Source organism: Leptinotarsa decemlineata, unplaced genomic scaffold (assembly GCF_025532065.1).
Source record: "Leptinotarsa decemlineata unplaced genomic scaffold, Ldec_3_MD MMD2_tig00001393_RagTag_RagTag, whole genome shotgun sequence".
In the NCBI taxonomy this organism is placed as follows: Eukaryota; Metazoa; Arthropoda; class Insecta; order Coleoptera; family Chrysomelidae; genus Leptinotarsa; species Leptinotarsa decemlineata.
In genome coordinates, this window is record NW_027412562.1 from 6613661 (window position 1) to 6634185 (window position 20525).

The 20525-nt window shown below is 37.1% G+C and overlaps 1 protein-coding gene across 1 annotated transcript in view; it reads right to left on the reverse strand.

Annotated features, from left to right (window-relative positions):
- Positions 1–8041: 8041 nt before the first annotated feature.
- Drgx (Dorsal root ganglia homeobox) overlaps positions 8042–20525 on the reverse strand; it is a 203101-nt gene continuing 190617 nt past the window's right edge. The window contains exons 6-7 of the mRNA XM_074175921.1: positions 14699–14832; positions 8042–8628 (exon numbers count right to left, since the gene is read on the reverse strand). Of these exons, the coding sequence (XP_074032022.1) occupies positions 8297–8628; positions 14699–14832 (466 nt within the window). The 3' untranslated portion in view covers positions 8042–8296. The remainder of the gene's footprint in view (positions 8629–14698; positions 14833–20525) is intronic.

Consider the following 20525-nt stretch of genomic DNA (forward strand, 5'->3'; position numbering starts at 1 on the left):
ATGCCGAATTGAGATTATTCAAATCTGTCTTAACATCGGTCGTTAGCCGGTCGGTTGAAAGTGGGTGTTTTGTTCACTCACTCGAATTGACTGCCGTGTTGGTCGGTGGCTCGAGCCCCACGCTGAACAATCGATTTTCACTTACTACCGTCCAACCCGTGTTAGGAATCACACGTTGAATGGTAACACCTCGTAATCCTCAGCTCGCACAAGTTTCTACTTCTGAGGGTTGTCGTTCGTAGGGATGTGACAGCTGGTTAACGGAAAAACAGATTTCAAACAGATTTTTAAACAGGTTTCACTCGCAAGAATTTTCGCCTCTCATTGATTTGTAATGACTTTTGATTTCAACTGCTCCCACTTAAATAAAAGTATTACTTTTGTTGGTGACAATTATGTGACTTACCTGAGTTCATATATCATTTGTGCTTTTCCTTTAGATTTTTTTATTACTAATCCGTTCGAATAAACTTATTATTTGTTATAGTTTTCTTTTGCAGCTATTATTCAATAGTCGATAATAAGATGGAAAAAGTTCAGTTATTCATCTTTATAAGCTGCCATTTTCGAAAAAAAATTGCCTTCCCACAAGCACCTTTTCTTTCATAATAAAAATCTCGAATTAAAATAAGATATTACCTGCGTTTTTCGGAATGATTCCGATACCGGAATCGTCATTACCATCATTTTTATAATATTTGGTTCCTATTTTATTTTTTCTGTTCATTTCGTCTCATTCTACACTGAAATGAAACTTTGCGAGATTGGGGCAGAGTTCACTTACCAAAAAAAAAACCCTGACACTGTTTATTTGCCACTGAATGTTATAATTTTTGAGCATTGTTTGAAAAAGGTGTTAGGAGATTCGAAATCTATGGAGGTACAAATGAAAATGAAATGAATGAAATATGAAAAGTATTGAAAATCCCAGAAAAATACATAATGTCAAAAAAGAAGAAAAATTAGGCAGAAGTAAATATTGTATAGACCTGAGCGATATTTGTTGAAAACCATATCAACAATAACCGATTTAATTTACTGCAAGATTTTCACAAACGAGTTTGATAACAACCAATAACTCAAGCATCCATATTGAAAATAACAAAAACAAGAGTCTCATGTCGGATAGTTTATGAATTTTTATGTGGATCATCTCAGATGTTTTACATATGTCAAACTGAAGAACATTTAAGGTCACATAAGAGAACATTGAAACAGTTTCTAGAATGAAAAAATGAATTCAACGTAAGCTTCCAAAATTATCAGATCAAAATCTTGGCATGAGTTAGTTGAAAAAGTTATCTCCCCAAGGTCATTGTGGATACTAAAATCGTGAAGTAACTTGGTTTATTTTTTGCAATTTTCATTGTTTATTCAATTTTCGTTCCTCTCCTTGTTGTTTGTATATTTTTGACATTTCCCTTATTGTTAATCCATTTATTGATTAATTGTTTCAGGTTACAATGATGTGTTTGCTTAACTTATTAGCGTTTTTACATTTTTTTGAATATTCGTACTGATTTAGGCAAGGCTAATTTTTTTCTGATTTTACTGAGTCATCCAAATACTTCAGTCTGCTAATTTTGAGTGTTTTCATATTTGAAATACTAGAAAGTACCACTTACAAGTGGTCTAGAATACGATAATAACTCTAGTTCTTCATTACTATTGAACGATTCAATTGCTCCAAGTAAGAATGTGTTTATTGGTAATAAAATGTGCATTTCTCAAAAGTAAATAAAGTACTTACTTCAACTAGCTCTTCTGCTCATAGAAAATTCTAACATGCATATCCTTTAATATTTCACTTCTATATTTTCAAAAATCATTTTTAAGAACACGAAATGAAATATTTCAGAATACAACCAGATTCACTTGCCATAAGTATTTTTTGTGTTAATTCCATAAAACGGTTTCATTATTTTGAAATTGAAGATTGAAATATCGTGCATCAATAGAGAATTTCCCACAAGCAAAACTGATTGAGGTAAGTACTTCATTCACAAGTAGAGTAGGAACAAATCTGAACCTAGTATTTTAATCTAAATGAAACTCCTACTTATATTTGGTGCTTATATATCTTTTTGAAAGTTAGTATACCATGAAAGTACAGCATTGAAAGAAATAAGCCCATATACACTATCGATGCCACTTTATAGCCCTGGTGGGAATCATTATTATGATGGTCTAAATAAATTGATTTCCAGATACTTACCTGTACTCGTATTTTTGACAGTAAATTATATAAATTGTATTACAAAAACAACTGGGTTAACTTCGAGTTATATTCATCGGCTCGCAATCAACACACATACCTCTGATGATGCCGCAGTAGCAGACGAATCCTTTCGTACTATAAGTTCCATTTGACATTTATGGTGATTAGCAATGTGCCTTTTTGTGTGTCATTTATATGCAAAACAAAACAGTTCCCTGAGGTTCATCCACGGAAATATTTGATAGCCAACCAAACTCTTTCCCAATTTTAACCACTTATATTCTTTGTGAAAAATAATCTGATTTTTACTTCGGTCTTGAATTCCATAGGTATAAAGTTCATTCAACGGTATATCATGTGACATGGTATCAAGATCAATAAAACCCGCTAGTATTTTTTCAAAAAATTACAGAATAGCCCATTTTTGCAGAATAAAAATGTGTAAAAAAATTCAGAGGCAAGTAACACACGGCATCAGGGTCGGATTTGAAAGAAATAATTTTTTCTGTCGAGTCATTCAAAAATGTATTCCCAGCAAATGAAATTACTTTATCAGTTTTTGGGAAAGATAGTTTTTGGCTTTCTACTACTCCATCTTGATACAAAAAAAGGACGAAGGAATCTTCCAAAGAAAGGAAGGAAGTAATCAATTTGAAAATAAGTAACTCTATACATGGATGTGTAGATCATGCAAAGAAGTAACTTTCAGACACAAACTGAAAGAAAGTTATCAGAGAATGTAGTAATTTGTTAAATTCAAATGCAATTTATTAAAAACAAAATTACCGCTTTAACGAATGGAACTTTGCGAGCTTTTTCACCGAAATGTCCTTGATGATTTCTCTGAAATCTAGCTGACCTGTCAAAATTTGGATGTTTTTTATATCTTTCATTATTATGGTGGCCCTTCTCCTGTGGAGACCCAGGTACATTAACCCCGTTTGCCCTCTCCTAAACCCGGCCCTTCACGGTATACATCAGATATGGCTGAAAAGTTTGTTTTGATGCTGCAAATATATTTTTGTGGAACAGGATGACAAAATTACTGTTTTTTTTTTAGTGTTTGCTTTGCAGAGTTTGAATAACTACCACAGTCAGGTCCTGAAACCGGTGGCTTTCAAACTAGCTGAGAGTGGGTTGGTGTTCTTTATTGGACGTAGAATGATAATTTCCTGCCAGAGACTATATCATCTTTACGGGGCAAATCGTTAAGATGAAAAGCACCATTTCACATAGTACTCCCTCAAAAAAATAATTTTTCGAGAGAGTAATATGGACGAAATCTTTGGAATATCTGGAAATAATCTATTTGTCCTCTTTTTAGAAGGTATTCGTCGTTTCGACAGTCAAGGTACTGCAACTGTCGCTGAAATGAAACAAATTTTGTCTCAATATTGTCTATTAGCACATTTTACATAACAGCTAAAATATTATGATTATTTTACATGAACGTTAGTGAGAAATATCATACTAAATCACATCACAAATTGGTAACTAAACTACAAAATTAAGTGTACGCTACATTGTTATTTACAAAAAATAATCGAAAGTAATTCTATGTGTATATGTTACGGGCAACGTGATTACCTGGGCATTATCAATAAGGACCGACCATTATTAATAATGCCCAAGAGCGATGGGCAAAGTCATTAATTTATCACTTTGACCGGCCATTATCAATAATACTCGACGGCCCGTGGTCCATGTAATAAGTCAGTGTTTGAAATACCTTGAATTTATCACTTGGACCGGGCACTACGAATAATTCTCTACTTATCACTCCGGCATCGATCGCAGTCCTTACGAAGCTATGTTTGGCAAACCCAAAGTAGGTTTAAAATCAGTCTTGCCATCATTTGACGGGTTAACAGAGATAGTAAGTGAAGATGACCTTGAGGCAATGTTAACATTGTGGACAGAGCGGATAATGCCGTAAACGAAGACAGCGATAACATAGATGAAAACTCAACCGCTGCTACTGGTTCTATTTCTGTTACGACTGAACCTGAACCCCGTTCCAAACTGAAACAACAATCTGACGATATTCAACCAGAAAATCAGCAACCTACTGTGGACATAATAAATGAAAACCCTCGACCAGACGATCAACAGCCTTCTGAACTGGAACAACATTCTGCCGATAGTCTACCAGAAAATCAGCAACCCACTGTGAGTGTGAACATAATAAATAAAAACCTGCGAGCAGCCGATCAACAGCCTTCTGCCAATATGAGCAATAAAAAGGAAAATTCTGATAATGAAAAGGTTGCATCTTCACTTAACGCAAATTCAAAAGAAGTTCGGAAGGCTTGTAACACAATTAAAGAATCACTTGATAAGAAAAACTTTACAAACTTGGAACTAAACACGGTATTTTAAACCAACTGAACTTCAGAAATGAGTTTACTGTGTATAAAGACTATTGAACTATGTTCAATAGTTTATTTTTTGTTGACTTTTCATGAATTTTTTTCATGTAATAGACAAAAACACTACAGTTCACCTATTTTATTACTTTGCCCAAGATAGGGTGAGCATTATTCATAATGGCCGGTAAAAGTGATTAATCATGCTGTTTTAATCACATTGCCCAATTGAGTCAGGCATTATGAATACAGACCGGCCATTATTAATAGTGCCCGGACTTATCAAAATGCCCGTAACATATATATGTAAAGTGGTTGTGGAACTTTATGACTAAGTAAGGTATTTCACTTCTTTGAAAAATCAATGAAAAAATAATAATTCTAATTAGTGAGTTCAGAATGGTTCTATTTCGTTTCCATAATTCAATCATCAAATACATTGACATATTATCACTTCAATGAAAACTGAATAAACTTTCGAGTGAAAAAGAGCTCCAAACACTCCAACGATGGAAGTTACATTGGCCAGCCATTATATTGCTCAGCTTCATAACATGCAAAATTCTTTTCTGAGATTTTCTTCGAAATAAAGGTACATGTTTCATTATGCAATTGTTTCTTCAATTAAAACCATATCAATTTCATGAAGTCATCTAACTGAACATCAATAGAGAATTTTCCAATGACGGTATTTTTTTTGTTACATCAGACAAAATATTTTAATTTTTCACCAGTTGCGTTACCAGGGTACACCAGCATTGATGCAAAATTAGTCAGAGGTCAATTAACCAAACAAAGGCATGATATTGGTAAACAATTGATATCCCAATGAATAAAGTATTTTTCAGCTGAAAACCAGAGCCCATACGCAATTCCATCATGATTTACCGCCAGACAACGCTATTTTGATAAGCCATAGGTCTTATCAGTGGTGTTAGGTTGGCCTTCAAATGCATTACCATCTCAATTTCGAACAGGTTGGAGCCTGGCTCCCTTATACTTACAACTGGAGTTTATCAGAAGGACAAACGGGTCAAAAACTTATCATGTGATGGTGGCATGAATGTCCTTAGACATCAGTACCGTCCTTCACGGTGAACTCCTGCCTGGCTGGGGTGGCTGGATGAGGAAATTGTTCATTTGTTAACTGGGGACATGAGGGCCTCATTCGACAGAGTGTCGGAGCCTTCTATATCGGGAGGGGTCGTCTACAGCATAGTCTATAGCTTACCTAACTAACGGTTAAAATGCATTGCCGGACTCAAGTATCCTTGAAGGACAAGACTGAGGAAGCACAGGCAATTACATCTTCACTTACGATGACGCCACAGAGAACACAATCCTTGAATATCCAAGAACAACGAGGCCTTCCAAGGCGGTCGATTGCAAAGCCAAACTTTGATATCGACCGCCGACGAGATTCGTCTTCTGTTTTTCACTGCAAGGCAACTACTACACTGATCAAGGTGATAAGAGCAATTTTACTTGCTGTTTTCAATGTATTGGTCTGATGTTACCCCGTGATGGATAAGGAGGTCCCTGATTCATAATGCAGAGTACCCTTCGAGGTTTTTGGGCTCATTACCCCTGTAGGCATTATTGGGGCTCTTCAAATGATGTACCCTTCACTTTCAACTATTTTCAAATAGAACTTCTGGGACTGCTATATCACGATCACCAACATTCGTGATACATTATATTCGTTTTGTAGAATCAGAAGTGCCGTATTACTTTTACCGTATTTACTGCACACTTTTTTCAAGTACAAGCCTATAAGACCGGTATGGAAATGTTATCAGTCCAAATGCTGAATGACAAAATGGTTAAGGCCTTCGCTGCTAAGGTTTTCAGTATCACTATTTTCCGGGTGGATTTTTGAAATTTCTTCCTGAGTGACTAGCTTCTTTAAAGTTTTTCACATCCTGAGTGTATCATCGATGACTGGATGTTACGGCTGCGTGAAGTGTATTTATGTTGACTCAGGTACTTATGATGCACTGATGGAACCTTTGGTGTAGTAATGAATATTACTGGAGTTTTTTCCCAACACCAAATCGTCATTTTTAACACCTCGACACGTGTTTCGATCACCAAGTGATCATCTTCAAAGAGGAAGATTGAGTTTTTGAAGATGATCACTTGGTGATCGAAACACGTGTCGAGGTGTTAAAAATAACGATTTGGTGTTGGGAAAAAACTCCAGTAATATTGACTCAGGTAGTTTGATGTGCTGTAAATGGATCAGGTATGTTGACTCAGGTAGTCTGTACCTGATTAGGTTAATTGTCAATAGGGCACCATATTCGGTTGAGGTTTACAGCTTCTCCTTTTCTGTTGAAATTATCTGCGTGTTTGTGGATCTCTGTTGCCTCCTGTAATAGGTACAGGAGGCAACAGTATCCCTTGGTTGGGGGCAATGAGTTCTGTGTTTTCCAAACGAATCCTATGATTTCCTTCACAGAGTGCGTGTTCCGCTATAGCCGACTTGCCCCTTCGGTCAAGATCCATGGAACCAAGGTTGTGGGACTTTGAAAGACACTGCAGGCCAGTGACACCAAATACTGAATTTTGCTTTGTTCATAAAAAATATGATAGAAATCTAAAGATTGTATTCTCTGTAAAATCAAAACTTCATCAGCAAACTTCAATGTAAAAATCGATGAAAGGTTCGAATTGAAGAAAGATTATTTTCAGGAAAGATTCGTTTTTTGAGAAAAAAAACTTTTTTGCTGTCTGCTTTTTCATCATTGAACAGAAAATGTCGTTATATTATGGAAGAAATGAGTGCTCCGTATTGTAATATTATCTAAAACAGTACTGATGAGGCCATGAGACAAGTGTTTCGTCCCGAAACTTCGAAGTATACCATTGTTAATGATAGCGTTTCATGTATGTGACATTTTATAGCAATACTGTATCATATAGCATGTTATATAGAGGTCCTTTGAATGATATTTGTTCTGATTAACAGATGTTTCAAGAAAAAACTGAATGGAAAAAAGAAGTTCTGTGTAATTCATCATTCATAGAAAGTAGTTGTTTTAATATGATATTTTCTTTCAGTTTGTATCTGAAAGAAACTTCTGTATGTGATCTATTTATCTTTATAAAGAAGATTAATTATAGTAATTCTCTTTCTACTCCCTACATTTCTATTCAATGATGGAGGAATGAAAAACTAAAAAGTCAAAAAAAAGATAAAAGATATTTTGAAACTTCTCAATGTTGAATAACTTTTCATCTGTTGAATATTATTTTTCAAAAATGCAATCTCTCTTTCTTTTACCAGTTCGTAATTAAATTTAGTTCAGTTACTCGATGCCTATTTGAAATCCAATTGAAATGAAATATTTTTACAAAGATGTTCAGTTCAGTTACTCGATGCTCATTTAGAAGATCTTGTTATCCCATTGAACTGAAATATTTTCAGAAAGATGTTTTGATTAAGATTAGAATACACCAACTTCAGAGCTACAATAACTCATATTCTGGAGGACAAATAAATAGTGATAAATGTTTACTTCTAATAAAAATAACACCGTTGGTGTTATTTTTATATAGCTTAACATTTTTTCCAATGAACTTTGTAGATCTTTCCTTGGGTAATGTTCCACTGATGAGTATATTTATATATGCACTACCATGGACTATTCGAGAAATATTGATACTATATACATCTCAGTATCTTTATGTACACGAAATATTCTCCATTTTACGTTGAAGATTCTTTAGAAGTACTAGGCCCGACATTAGCATCCCCAGCTTCGTGCTTCCTCTGCAACGCTTGAAAACTGAGCGGTGGAAGGAGTGGAAAGTTTAAACCGGCTCCGGCCAAACCGGCAGCCTGCTGGAAGTTCGCTACGTGTTGTAGGCTCTGCAGCAAAGCTGCGGAATGTTCCTGTGCTTTCCGTCTCAGCTCCGCTACGCTGGACGATCTATGGTCGCCTCCTGGTGATATTTCAGATGCCTCCGAAGTTGGCAACAACGACGATCCTAGAGCACTCATTGGTTTTATAGGACAACAAGAGCAGAGGCCTGGGAATCCTGAAATAGAAGAAGAATTAAATTTTAATTCACATTATTTTTTCTCGAGAATTTTGCTTATATGCCCGTGCCATTTTTCGGTAAGCAATTTTGATGTGTTGTGAAGTAAATTCGAGAAACTAGTTTGAAGTCCCGCAAAGATACAGACTGAATGAATGGTATCTACGCCGGTTGAAGGCCGGATTTCCGCGTCATTCAGTTTAGGCAGAACAAGACATTCGTCCTTTGGGAGATGTATACGCCGACTCAAGGCCGGATTGAAGAAGAATTCACGGATCAATCAAGGTATTAGTTTCTTGAAACGTGTTTACGCCGGTTGCAGGTTTGATTGAGGACGGATTCCCGCATCTTCCAAGGAAAGGCGAAACAGATAAAGCTTGGCTATCGGCATTGAGAACCATAGTAAAAATTATTCATTAATATATAAGTTCAAACAATTTCAAATATTAGTGCTTCTAATGACTAATATATTTTAAAACAATATTGCTCAGTGAGCCGCTGTGATAAATATGTCTCGTAAAATGTACAGCCTTCCAGGAATCGAAGGAATGAAATACTGAATCTATCAGCGGAATGTGCTTCTGCAGTGAATATTTCATCTGTCATCTGAGATGATTTTTGTATGTATATAAAATATTTCCATTTGTGGACTATGAAATATCAAATCTATTTTGTTTTTCCTTAGTTTTGCATTGATGATGGTGCCATCTAGTGGCAATAGTTCCTGGGCTACTTTCATTGGGTATGCTTTCAAATAAGATGCATTACTCATATTCTTATTGCATGCATCTTTGAAAGATTTCGAGAAAAGAGAAGCCGCTATGGGCCGCAGTAATAGAAGATTCAATAGGTAATAGTTTATTTTTGTATGCGAATGGGAAAGGTAAACGTAATAAATGAATGAGAAAGTTATACCTATCAGAGGTATTTCTGTATAACATATAAAGAAACCAAACAATCTTTATACTCCTGAAGATGCCACTCGAATTATCATATAACACCTGGGATGAAAAGTCCCAGGCCTGAGCAAAAAAAAACGCTTGATCCATCGAAGTTATCTCCATCAAGAACCACACAATCATACCAGCGCCGCTCTAACCACTTTCGTAGAACGATTTATCTTTCGCCTCAAAATAGGCATCAGTTTCAGCAATAACCTCTTCATTCGAGCAAAATTTCTTACCGGTGAGCATTTTTTGAATTCTGCGCTGGGAGCCAAATCTGGAGAATACGGTGGATATGGGAGCAATTCGAAGTTCAATCCATGTAGTATTGCCTTCGTTTTCATTGATGTGTGATGTGGTGCGTTCTCTTGATGAAACAATTTTATTTCTCTGCCATATGCGGTTGTTTTTTTGCAATTACGGCCTTCAAACGCACCAATAACGCTATATAATATTCACTGTTGATGGTATTTCCTTTCTCAAGATAGTCGCTGAATATTACACCACGCACATCCCAAAATACTCAGGCCATAACCTTTCCACCCGATTGTTGTGCATGCATGGCTAAACACTGCTTAGAATCATCAAAACGTTCTTGTTTTTGGTCAACAGTGAGCTTGCGCGGCAACCACTTTGCTCAGAGCTTTCTCATAGTCAAATGCTCATGCAGTATATAGCCAACACGTTCTTTTGATACCTTTACAATTTCAGCTAACACACGCAATTTCACTTTTCGATCATCCAAGACGATTTTGTGGATTTTTTCATATTTTCTGGTGTTACTGCTTCATTTGAACGTCCTCTGCGTTCTGCATCATCGGTGTCTCTACGACTACGTTTGAAGTCAGCAAACCAACGTTCAATTACTGTTTCTGATGGAGCAGAATCCTTATAACACATTTCAAGCCATTACTTCGAATGAATGACATTTTTTCATTAAGAATCAGTGTGAAATTAAAACACGAAATTGTGGCTGATTCATTGTTTCGAAAATAACAAAAGTAGTGTAACTTTTACCACAATAAATCACAAATCTATGAGTAGAATATAAGGCAATTATGCTTTTTTGAAAGTAAGTAATCACAGAAAAAGCGGTGAATGCAGTAATACTATCTATTACGCACGAAAGTTGCGTTTGGATGTATTCCTCGCTCCGCAAGACTTTGATAGCTCTTCCATCACCTCATAACTAAGATTTATCTTCAAATCCAGCAACGAATTACATTATCTCGTTCCGTTTATACAGCGCAGGGTTTCTATCCACTTATAAGCGGCACATTTTGCCAATTTTCCAACATTTTGCACCTGAGATCTCTCAAATTTATTAGGCACATGATTTCAACCTTTGATATGATTAAGAAAGAACCCTGACGTAATTTATGAGAGAATTTCCATGAGTTATTGAATCGTGGTAACAAAATTTTAGTTTTCATTACGAAGAAAAATGTGTTGAGCAGTTTTGAACTGAAAGTAAAATTATAGTAGACTAGAAATGGATTGGTGTCGAAATAACTTCGACGTTGAAAAGCTGTGAAGAACCGTGTTAGGAATCACACGTTGAAAGGTAAGACCTCGTTAGTCCTTAGCTCTCACAAGTTTCGACTTCTGAGGGTTGTCGTTCGTAGGAGTGCTGGTTAACGAAAGCATCATCTTTTTTTTTAACTATTATTAAGGATTCATGCGAATTTGTTAGGAATATTCCATAGGAACAACAAATAGAAACTTTGCTAGGAATTTTACGATAAAGGGTAAGATCTAAGCACAATGAACGTGTTTAGACTTTTGATGCCGTTTGTCAACTTACAAAAACATTTTTCAAGGAGCGCCTTAAGGAAAATCCTTAAGGCGCTCTCAGAGCGGTGCCTGTGCGGAAGTAGCGATTCACATTGGATTTGAATCGCTGGTGATCAAATCCATTTGGAAAAACGTTTTCAGGAAGTTCATTCCACGTAAACACAGTTCTCTAGATGAAAGAGTTCTTTAATAGTGAAGTAAGAGGTGTACTGAGTTGAACCTCAAAACGATGAGCAGCCACAGTTCGTCGCGTGTTTTTGATATGTACCGCTCTTGGTGGAATCGAGTGTGCCAAGTCACTTGAACACTTCCCGTGAAAGTATTTATAGAAGAGAGACAAATTTCCAACCTTTCTTCGATGTTCCAGGCTATCAAGGTTGCACGTGATGTTCGCGTCTCCAGTCAGGCGGATGGCTCTTTTCTGGATGGACGCTCAATATATTTAACAGAAGCAAATATAGATGAAGTTGAAGAAATAATTAACAACTTAAAAAAACACCAAGCACCAGGAATAGATGAAATATCAGTAGAAGTTCTGCAGCATATTAAAGAATATATTAAAGAGCCACTAACACTGCTCATCAATAAAATACTAACGACAGGATATTGGCCTAAATCTTTAAAGACGACAGTTATTAAACCCATTTTTAAAAAAGGAGAAAAATTCTAGACAATTTGGATGGTCACGGACCATGCAGAGAAGGGGATCCGAACTCCTGACGACTTTACAGGCTGTATCCAGTACCATTCTGTCATGTAGACACTCCAAACTTAAAAGTCCACGACCTCTCTGTTGTCGGGGGAAGTACAACCGTGGAACGGACGATTTGGGAAGCAAACTCCTCTAGAGATGCATCATTTTTTGGGTCTTTACGTCGAGTTGATACCGCTTCTCCCGAGTCCACTTCACTACTCCAAACGAGTAGAGTAAGATTGGAACGGCAAGCATATTTGTTGCAGCAACTTTGTTCTTCCCCGACAGTTCCGATGACCAGATCTGTCGAAGTTTGTGCTGATACTTGCCGCGGAGAGAGTTTTTCACTGCAGATACCTCTTGTGAGTGGCGTTGTTCCACCCCGAGGTAAGTCTCTCCGGCATCCAGATGGTGTAGTATGCTTCAAACTACGAGCTGCACATCCTCTCCGTAGTCCCCGCATCGTCCTCTTTTGAGATGAACCATTGCACATTTGTCTATCCCGAATTTCATACCGATAGCATGCGTGTACTCTTCCACCACCCTCAAAGACATTATTATTATTATTAATCTAGCAACTTCAGGGTATGTTTGGGGGCAGAGCTCCATACATGAGAACAATAATTCAAAAGTTGCTGAGGTGTTCGCATTTATCTTTTTGGAGAAAACCGATGCCTGGGTTTTTGTGGCATTGAATTGAACCTGGTTACTTTCACCCCAATTCGAAATCACTTCTAGATCCTCATTTAGATATGCAATCTAAATATGGAATCTAAATGGAATAACGAGACAAGAACATTCTTTAAAATGGGGAACGTCATCTTTCAAACCTGAGGTGTACTCAGCTGTTAGTCAGTAATGGACAGAAATATCTTGATATTTCAAGTACTTGGGATGGTGAAGAACGTTTATCATCAGTTCTCATCATCCACAGTCGTCTGGGTTAGAAATACTTTTAGAGGAAGTAGAATCATAGAAATTGAATAGTATAAGCTCCAGCATGGAAACTTGTGGTACCCTAGATCTGATTTGAAGATATTATGAATTAGTCCCTTGTATTATAATAGTATATCATCAAACGAGCGGGAAATGTGTTCATTGCCCGTGAGAACAAAGTTTGACGACGCGAATCGGCGGCAAGCGTCGTAAATCATTCGAGTGAGTGAATAGCTATTTATTGATAGTCGAATACTATACTTTCTCTATGATTTTACCAGGAGTATTTCAAAATAAGAATTATTTGTGAATGATATACCGAATCAGAGATAAATCTTTGAATTTAATAACAAGAAGCAACTGACGAAAAACATTCAAAAATATTTTCTAATTTTGTTATTTCATCTAATTTCAAATAGGACTATCGGCACTCAAGTCCGATGTTCTAACAACTACTCCAAGAAGAAGCTTGTGTGGTGTGGCACAAAGCTGAGTTTTTCATTACTCTCATTGTGTTATGAAGTGGGGAAATTTAAAAAAAACACATTTTTTTCGTCACATTACAAGTTTAGAATAAAAAATAAAAATATTCAATAGATCTGTGAAATATGACCAGTTTTATATCGTGGAAAGAAACCACGATATAAAAATAGTGTGTTATGCAGACGATATCAATTTACTAATTTTTGAAAAAGGCATAGACATGCTACTGAGTAAAACTGAGAGGATTTATGAAGATATCATTCGTTGGTCTGAAAAGAATTGTATGTTACTGAATCATAACAAAACAGTTCCAGTATTTTTTGGGCGCTCCAAACAAAGATCACCTGTGTTATTCAAAAATACAGAAAAACAAATAACTTGTAGTGATGAGGTGAAACTTTTCGGAGTAATTTTCAACAAACATATGCAATGGGCAAGTCATATAGAACTATTGTCTAATAAACTGAGAAGTAGTTGCCACAGCATAAAGTATATGAAAGACCACTGCAGCAAAAATGTCTTGCTTACGCTGTACTTTGCACATTTCCACTCCCACATGAAGTATGGTATACTGAATTGGGGAAACAGTGCCGGTATTAATCGGATCTTCATTCTTCAAAAATACGCAATTCGAATTATGGAAAGTATTGATATGAGAACCAGTTGTCGTCAATACTTTATAACTCTTGGTGTATTAACAGTTTATAGTTTATATATACTAGAAGCTTGCACTTATATCTATAATAATAAAAACAAGTTTTCGGTAGATAACAATCATTGCTATAACACCCGTCATAGAAATCTCTTGTAGCCTGATTTTCATCGCACATCTCTGTATCAAAAAATTCTTATTGTATTGGTTGTAAGCTTTATAATATTCTTGATGATCATATAAAATCATCCTCCAATGTTCATATTTATAAATCAATACTAAAAAAGGTCCTACTTCGTAAGTGTTGTTATTCCATAGTCGATTTATTTTTATGATAATAATTTTTTATTTTTAAACCATATAATTGATGTTTTTTATATATACATGTATACGTAAATTTGTATTGTTGACATGTCCTTGTTCGATGTAATGATGTAACTGAAATACTGACGTTTTTAATCATTGATGTAACCTTCATGCATTCAAATGATAAAATAAAGAAATATTATTATTATTATTTCATTATAGTTAACGTGTACATAAAAATGTTTCCTTCAGTTTTCTTACCTTTGAGTGTAGGAAACAATGGCGGTGAAAACTGTGAAGAGAGATGTGAGGCAAGATGTGGTGAGAAAAATAACGGTGGTGTATTTCTTGTGCCTGAACCACCATCCATAACTGGTCTGAAGCCTCCTGTTGTCCTGAAAGAAAAAATATTGATCAGAAAAAAATTATGAAATTGATTGGGAGAGGAATTGCTATTTGCATTTTCAAAATAATATCGCTCTATGGTTGGAGCAATAAAAGCCGCTGTTCCTTATCGAAAATATAGACCATATTTACGGCTTCTTATTCTTAGGAAGTTTTATAACAACCGATGCTACTAAAACCAACGTTATTATCTGAAAAAACGTTTTTGCGTCCATCGTTATCAAAACGATTTAATGATGCTGAAGGGAATGGAAAGATCATTTGTCGAGTTTTTTTATACCCACTTTGAGCGCTGTAACAATTTAGTGAAGTGGAAATTCTGTAGATAGTTTGAAATTGAATTTTCTGTCGAAATGTCTGATTCAACAAAGGAATGGAACACCTGAAATTAAAATGTGACCTTGCTACCTGCTTGGTTTTCAAAAATCTTATCTCTGAATTATTATGGACAGGTCGTATCAGGTTTGTTTACCTTAACTAACAAATGTTATGGCAAATAGAATCGTGAAATCTCCCATTACGAAGATGATATTTATGAGACGAACTGAAGACCCAATAGTTGAATACCAAAGATAAATGAGACACCCCAAAGCGGTTAATTGCAAAACAAAGCTTCGACATCGATCATCTAACGAGAGTCACCCTCTGTCTCTCACTGCAAGGCAACTAATTGGAACTGGAGCCCAAAAACAGTGCACTCATGATCCAACACTGAACAATGCCCTCAAAGGTCAAGCCAGAGTAAATGGAGGCGATGACATCTTTCCGTATGAAGACGCCATCTACCGGGCCTTGCAGTGAAAGCTTCAGTGGAAGACAGTTTAATGTCACACTGATGATTAAGGGTGACTTGGCTTTCTTTCATGTTCTAACGGCGTTCTTTTTCAAATGTTTCGGAAATTAAATAACGCAATGGAACGTGTGGTCAGAAACCGACTCATATTGATTATCACTCAGGCAGAAACCCAAGTTCTAAGTACCTATACAAAGAACTCTCTTTCTGCTACTTGTATTTAAAGAGATTGAACCTCATGCAGCCTGTCAATATATAAGGTTCAGTTATTAGTCGATTTACTAGGCATCTCCATCTAAGAAGTGCTCAGAATGCTCTGCTCGAAAGCCGGTATACATTGGAACTAGCCTCCCCACTGTAAAATGAAGGCTAACCGAAGAACACTCTTAATTTAGATTGACTCAAACGATTCTCTTTTCGCATTTTCCAGAACTAGAAACTAAGATTTGTTCAGCTTCAGCGACTCCCACATTCTCCTTATGTGAATCATTTTTGTGATTAGACATTTCAATAGGTTCTCTGTTGAGGTGGTCATTTTACTGCAGGAACCTGAGTATTCTGGAAGAGTGTGTTCTTGCGTGTCGCAAAAAGAAAAATAAACCATGTCCAATTTGATATACAAGGTGTCGCGGTGCTTTCAAAAAAAAGCAGTAAAATACCTAGGAGCCTAGCTAGAGCACTAAATTAAACTTCGATGAATACATCGAAAGAGTTTCGCAAGAAGGGGAAACAATAGTGACGGTATTTTCCTTCCCCATGTCAAATAAAGGAAAAGTAGAGCAATTATGAGTATAGCCCAGTCTCAAATATTATATGCCGCAGCAGCCTGGCACACGATGACAAGTAACAAAAACTTGTTTTGAAACTTGCCAGCATCTAGCACAAACTACGTATAAGTGTGTGGTCAGTCTATAGAACAATATCTACAGATTGGTTTGAATATTTTATATAATATTAGACAATAATAATAGTCCGAACTTATGCAACATCTACAGAAGCAGCAGGGGTTAGAGCTGGAAGAATATCTATAGAACTTCTCTTTGAAGAAAGGTGAGACAAATACAAAGGGAATGATTGAATAACCGCAAGAAGCAATTTTATCTCACGTTGGCAACACTTGTGGATACACGAAAAATGGGGAAGGTAGAGACATCAGTCGATACCAAACATGGGCGAGTGGACGTGTAAAAATGGTGAAGTGGACTACATCATAACACAAGCAATTTCTGATGGGCACAGTTGCCATAGGAAATACTTGTTCAATTAACTGAGGTCCGAAAGTGAGGACGGTCCATAATATGGAGAAATAATTAACGCAGAGCAGGAATACCAATTAGAAACGGGTTCTTCTTTCGAAAAAAGAACTATGGCAGGATTCACGGTGTTTTGTGAAAATAGATGGAGAAAAGTATATGCAGTGATGAGATTCATTCATTCAAATGAAGAATTGAGAAGACAGAATCAGCTAAAGAACCCAGTCATCTATGGAAAACAGTTATTGAAGTAATGCGCAGGAACTTCCAGCGAGAGGTATTTTAAGCCGGTAAAATTCTAACACACCTCCACGTTATCCATCACCAGGGAAATTCTAAGATTTTTCTCTCTTGCAAAAAAGGTAGTCGCTGTCGAGAGATATCAGTTCTCAGTGGAATCAGTCCGAGACCAGCATTTTCTTAATAACCAGGTGCCACGCGGGGCTCTGTTAGAGGTGACCAACTCTTCCCTTGCTAAATCAAAAACAAAAACCAATCCCGAGGTTGGACAGAAGTGCTCACCTCAATCTGAGGCGGTGGCTGGGAATGAATAGAAATGTCCACCCCAATCTACCGCATGGAATGAGGTTGAACATATCAGATCTCCTCGTGAAGTAATACAAAGGCCAAGGCGTAAGCGCATTTACGGCGCCGAGGCCAAAAGGAGAAAGAGAGTAAAAGAGGCAGGAGTAGCAGCAACTATAAGTGCACCCTCCACCTCCCCCACTCCACCTCCAACATCAGGGCACTTCCTGCGGCGGGCGCCATGAGCTAGGAACCGGCTGCCCCTGCAGGAAAGCTCCCTCACTTGTGCACCTTCATGGGGGGAACCCCAAGAAGGTTGAAGAAGCAGCGAAACGACAGTAATGTCGCTGCACCTTCCAAAACCTTCGCGGAGGCCACTGTGAGACACCTCCAAGTTGCCAAAGAGAGTGTGTGTTCGGCGATTCTTGGCCAATACCTGCCAATATAAAGCAGATGTCTCTTAGTGACCTGTCCACCTTCCTGGAAAGGACAGAATGGACGATGACCTAGGAGAACAACTCCTCGGGAGGATGTTCTATGGGTTACATGTGGCCTAAGTGCTGTGGATGTCCAAACACTCTCCCTATTCTAAAGATATAGATACAAGTGCCACCTACAAATTAGATGGAATGGAATATCATTTTATAGCAAACTCTGATATATATTATTGTGTGTCGCAGTGCTACCGTAAATGAAATTCAATTCACGGAGCATAGATAAATTTCCACTTGTATCTCCTGCCTCCAAGAGTTTGCACTTTTTAATGCTCACCAAGTTCGTTTTTTTATGAATATGTATATACCATACTTATAAACTACAAAAAAGATATTTAGAGATGTAGGTAATTCTTGTAATTTTAAAAGAATACAATTGAAATTAATTTGAAAACTGGTAACCTATGTCACCAATTTCACTCTCTCAATTTATCGCTTTCTATACAGCAAAGTTCAATTTTGGCTTGTTATATCCAAACATCAGCTGTGTTACTTTCAACATTGAAATTCTCTTTCTTCCTTATAATAGGGCGATGTAAAAGGGATTATTCTAATAAGTGGAGAGTAGAGACAATTTTCATAGGACAATTAATTTTCTCGAAAGGAAATTATCCTAATGAAAATATCGGTGTCATTTCGCGTTTCTCTGAAATGCAAATGGGACGTTAGCCATTTTCTTTTTGTTCGAGCGAACGGAAAATTCGTTTTATGATATTAGGATCTTCATGTCTGCTTGATGAATATTTAAAGTCTCGCCTTGTCAGATCTTTGCTAGCTTTCAAAAGATGTAATATGGCACTTCTCACAAAGAATACACAATTTATATGTTTTATAGATCCGTTTTGTAAAGGGCAAATATAGTTTCCCTTCTCTGCATAAGCTACTTTCGATTAAATTTTAAAAAACGTGGATTCGCTTCTGGTACATTTCGTATGCTATACATGAGGGAGTATATTGCCGTGTAGAACATAGCTTTGTGCACGTGGGGGTTTCTCTACACTTACTAAAAATTACATCAACATAAATTCCTGTCCATCACTTTGAAGTGTTTTATTGGAGGAATCGTCAGTAATAGTTATTGGAATCACCAGGAGGAAGATCTATACTTGTCCCTTGGAATATAAGTATATTTAAATCGATTACAATATACCCCTTTCAATTTGAACGATGAATAGATAACTAATTGAAAATATTTTTTTCAGAAAAGTTACTGTTTTGTCAATCGGCACGCGAGTGAGTTTGGAATTGTTTCTGTGAAGCAAAGCAAAGTAAACGCAAGTTTGAACTTCAAATAAAAATAAAACACTCAACTTCCACTTGTGACACTCTAGTTACGTGGTCATAGTTCGTTTCAATCGTTTAATTCCCCTATATGTATATCAGTGATATTTCAAACAGAAACTGACTAAAGCTTATGACGCACTGTTTGAAACCTTTGGTGTAATAGTGAATATTACTGGAGTTTTTTTCGAAGACCAAATCGTTATTTTTCAACACCTCGACACGTGTTTCGATCGCCAAGTGATCATCTTCAAAAGGAAGATTAAACTTCCTCTTGAAGAAGAAGATTAAACTTCCTATTGAAGATGATCACTTGGTGATTGAAACACGTGTCGAAGGGTTGAAAAATAACGATTTGGGAAAGAACTCCAGTGATAATGACTAAAGCTTGTCGCCCACTTGTCCGGCACAGCACGATCCGTCTCGTTAAAATACGGATAGTATTGGAACAATGAAAATGAATGGACAACCGCCCTCTAGTCCGGCACGGCACAGCCAAGAGCGTCCGCTGCAAAGATTCCAGCTCTCCGATCCTGACTGGCAAATAACGGTACGTGCTGTGACGGACTGGTCAAATGAGCGCGTCACCGGCCAGCGCTTGCCAACATCAACTTCTCCAAAAGTGCCTGGGAAGTTTCTGTCTTTCTGTTTTGCTATTCCATCAGTTGACAGCACAGTGTCGGACGGTACCTATGAAAATGGACGAGGAAAAATTGAGTTGCTTGTTAAGGCAGGCTCTAGAATATTCAATTCTGAAAATTTGTCTGAAGTCATTCGGAAATACTGGAAAAATTTCCTTCGTCTTCTTTCAGATCGTTGAAAAGATAATGAAACTCTCCCATATTTTTCCTCTTTTGATTGAATGGGATGTACCCACATTATTATTTTTTGTTGCTATATTCTTTTTCATTCAATAATGCGGCCACAATAATGACGTCTTCTTCGTCAGAACTGCTAGTGATAGGCATGTTTCTGTTACCGCTCGATGTCAACTGAAATTCCGTTGCAATCAAACAAACAACACCTTCAGTATGCTGGTTGTATCTGGACAAGTGGGCGATGCTACTACCCGTCGTCATCAGGCGACAGACAGCGTCGGGCTGTGCTGTGCCGGACAAGCGTGCGACAATCTTTACGTCTTATCGTCCACTTGTCCGGCACAGCACAGCACGGCCCCGTCCCGTCAAAATATGGATAGGATTGGAACAATGAAAATGAATGGACAACCGCCCACTAGCCCGGCACGGTACAGACAAGAGCGTCCCCCACCGGAAAGGTTTCCAGCTCTCCGATCCTGACCGGCAAATAACGGAAAGTGCTGTGACGGACTGGCCAAA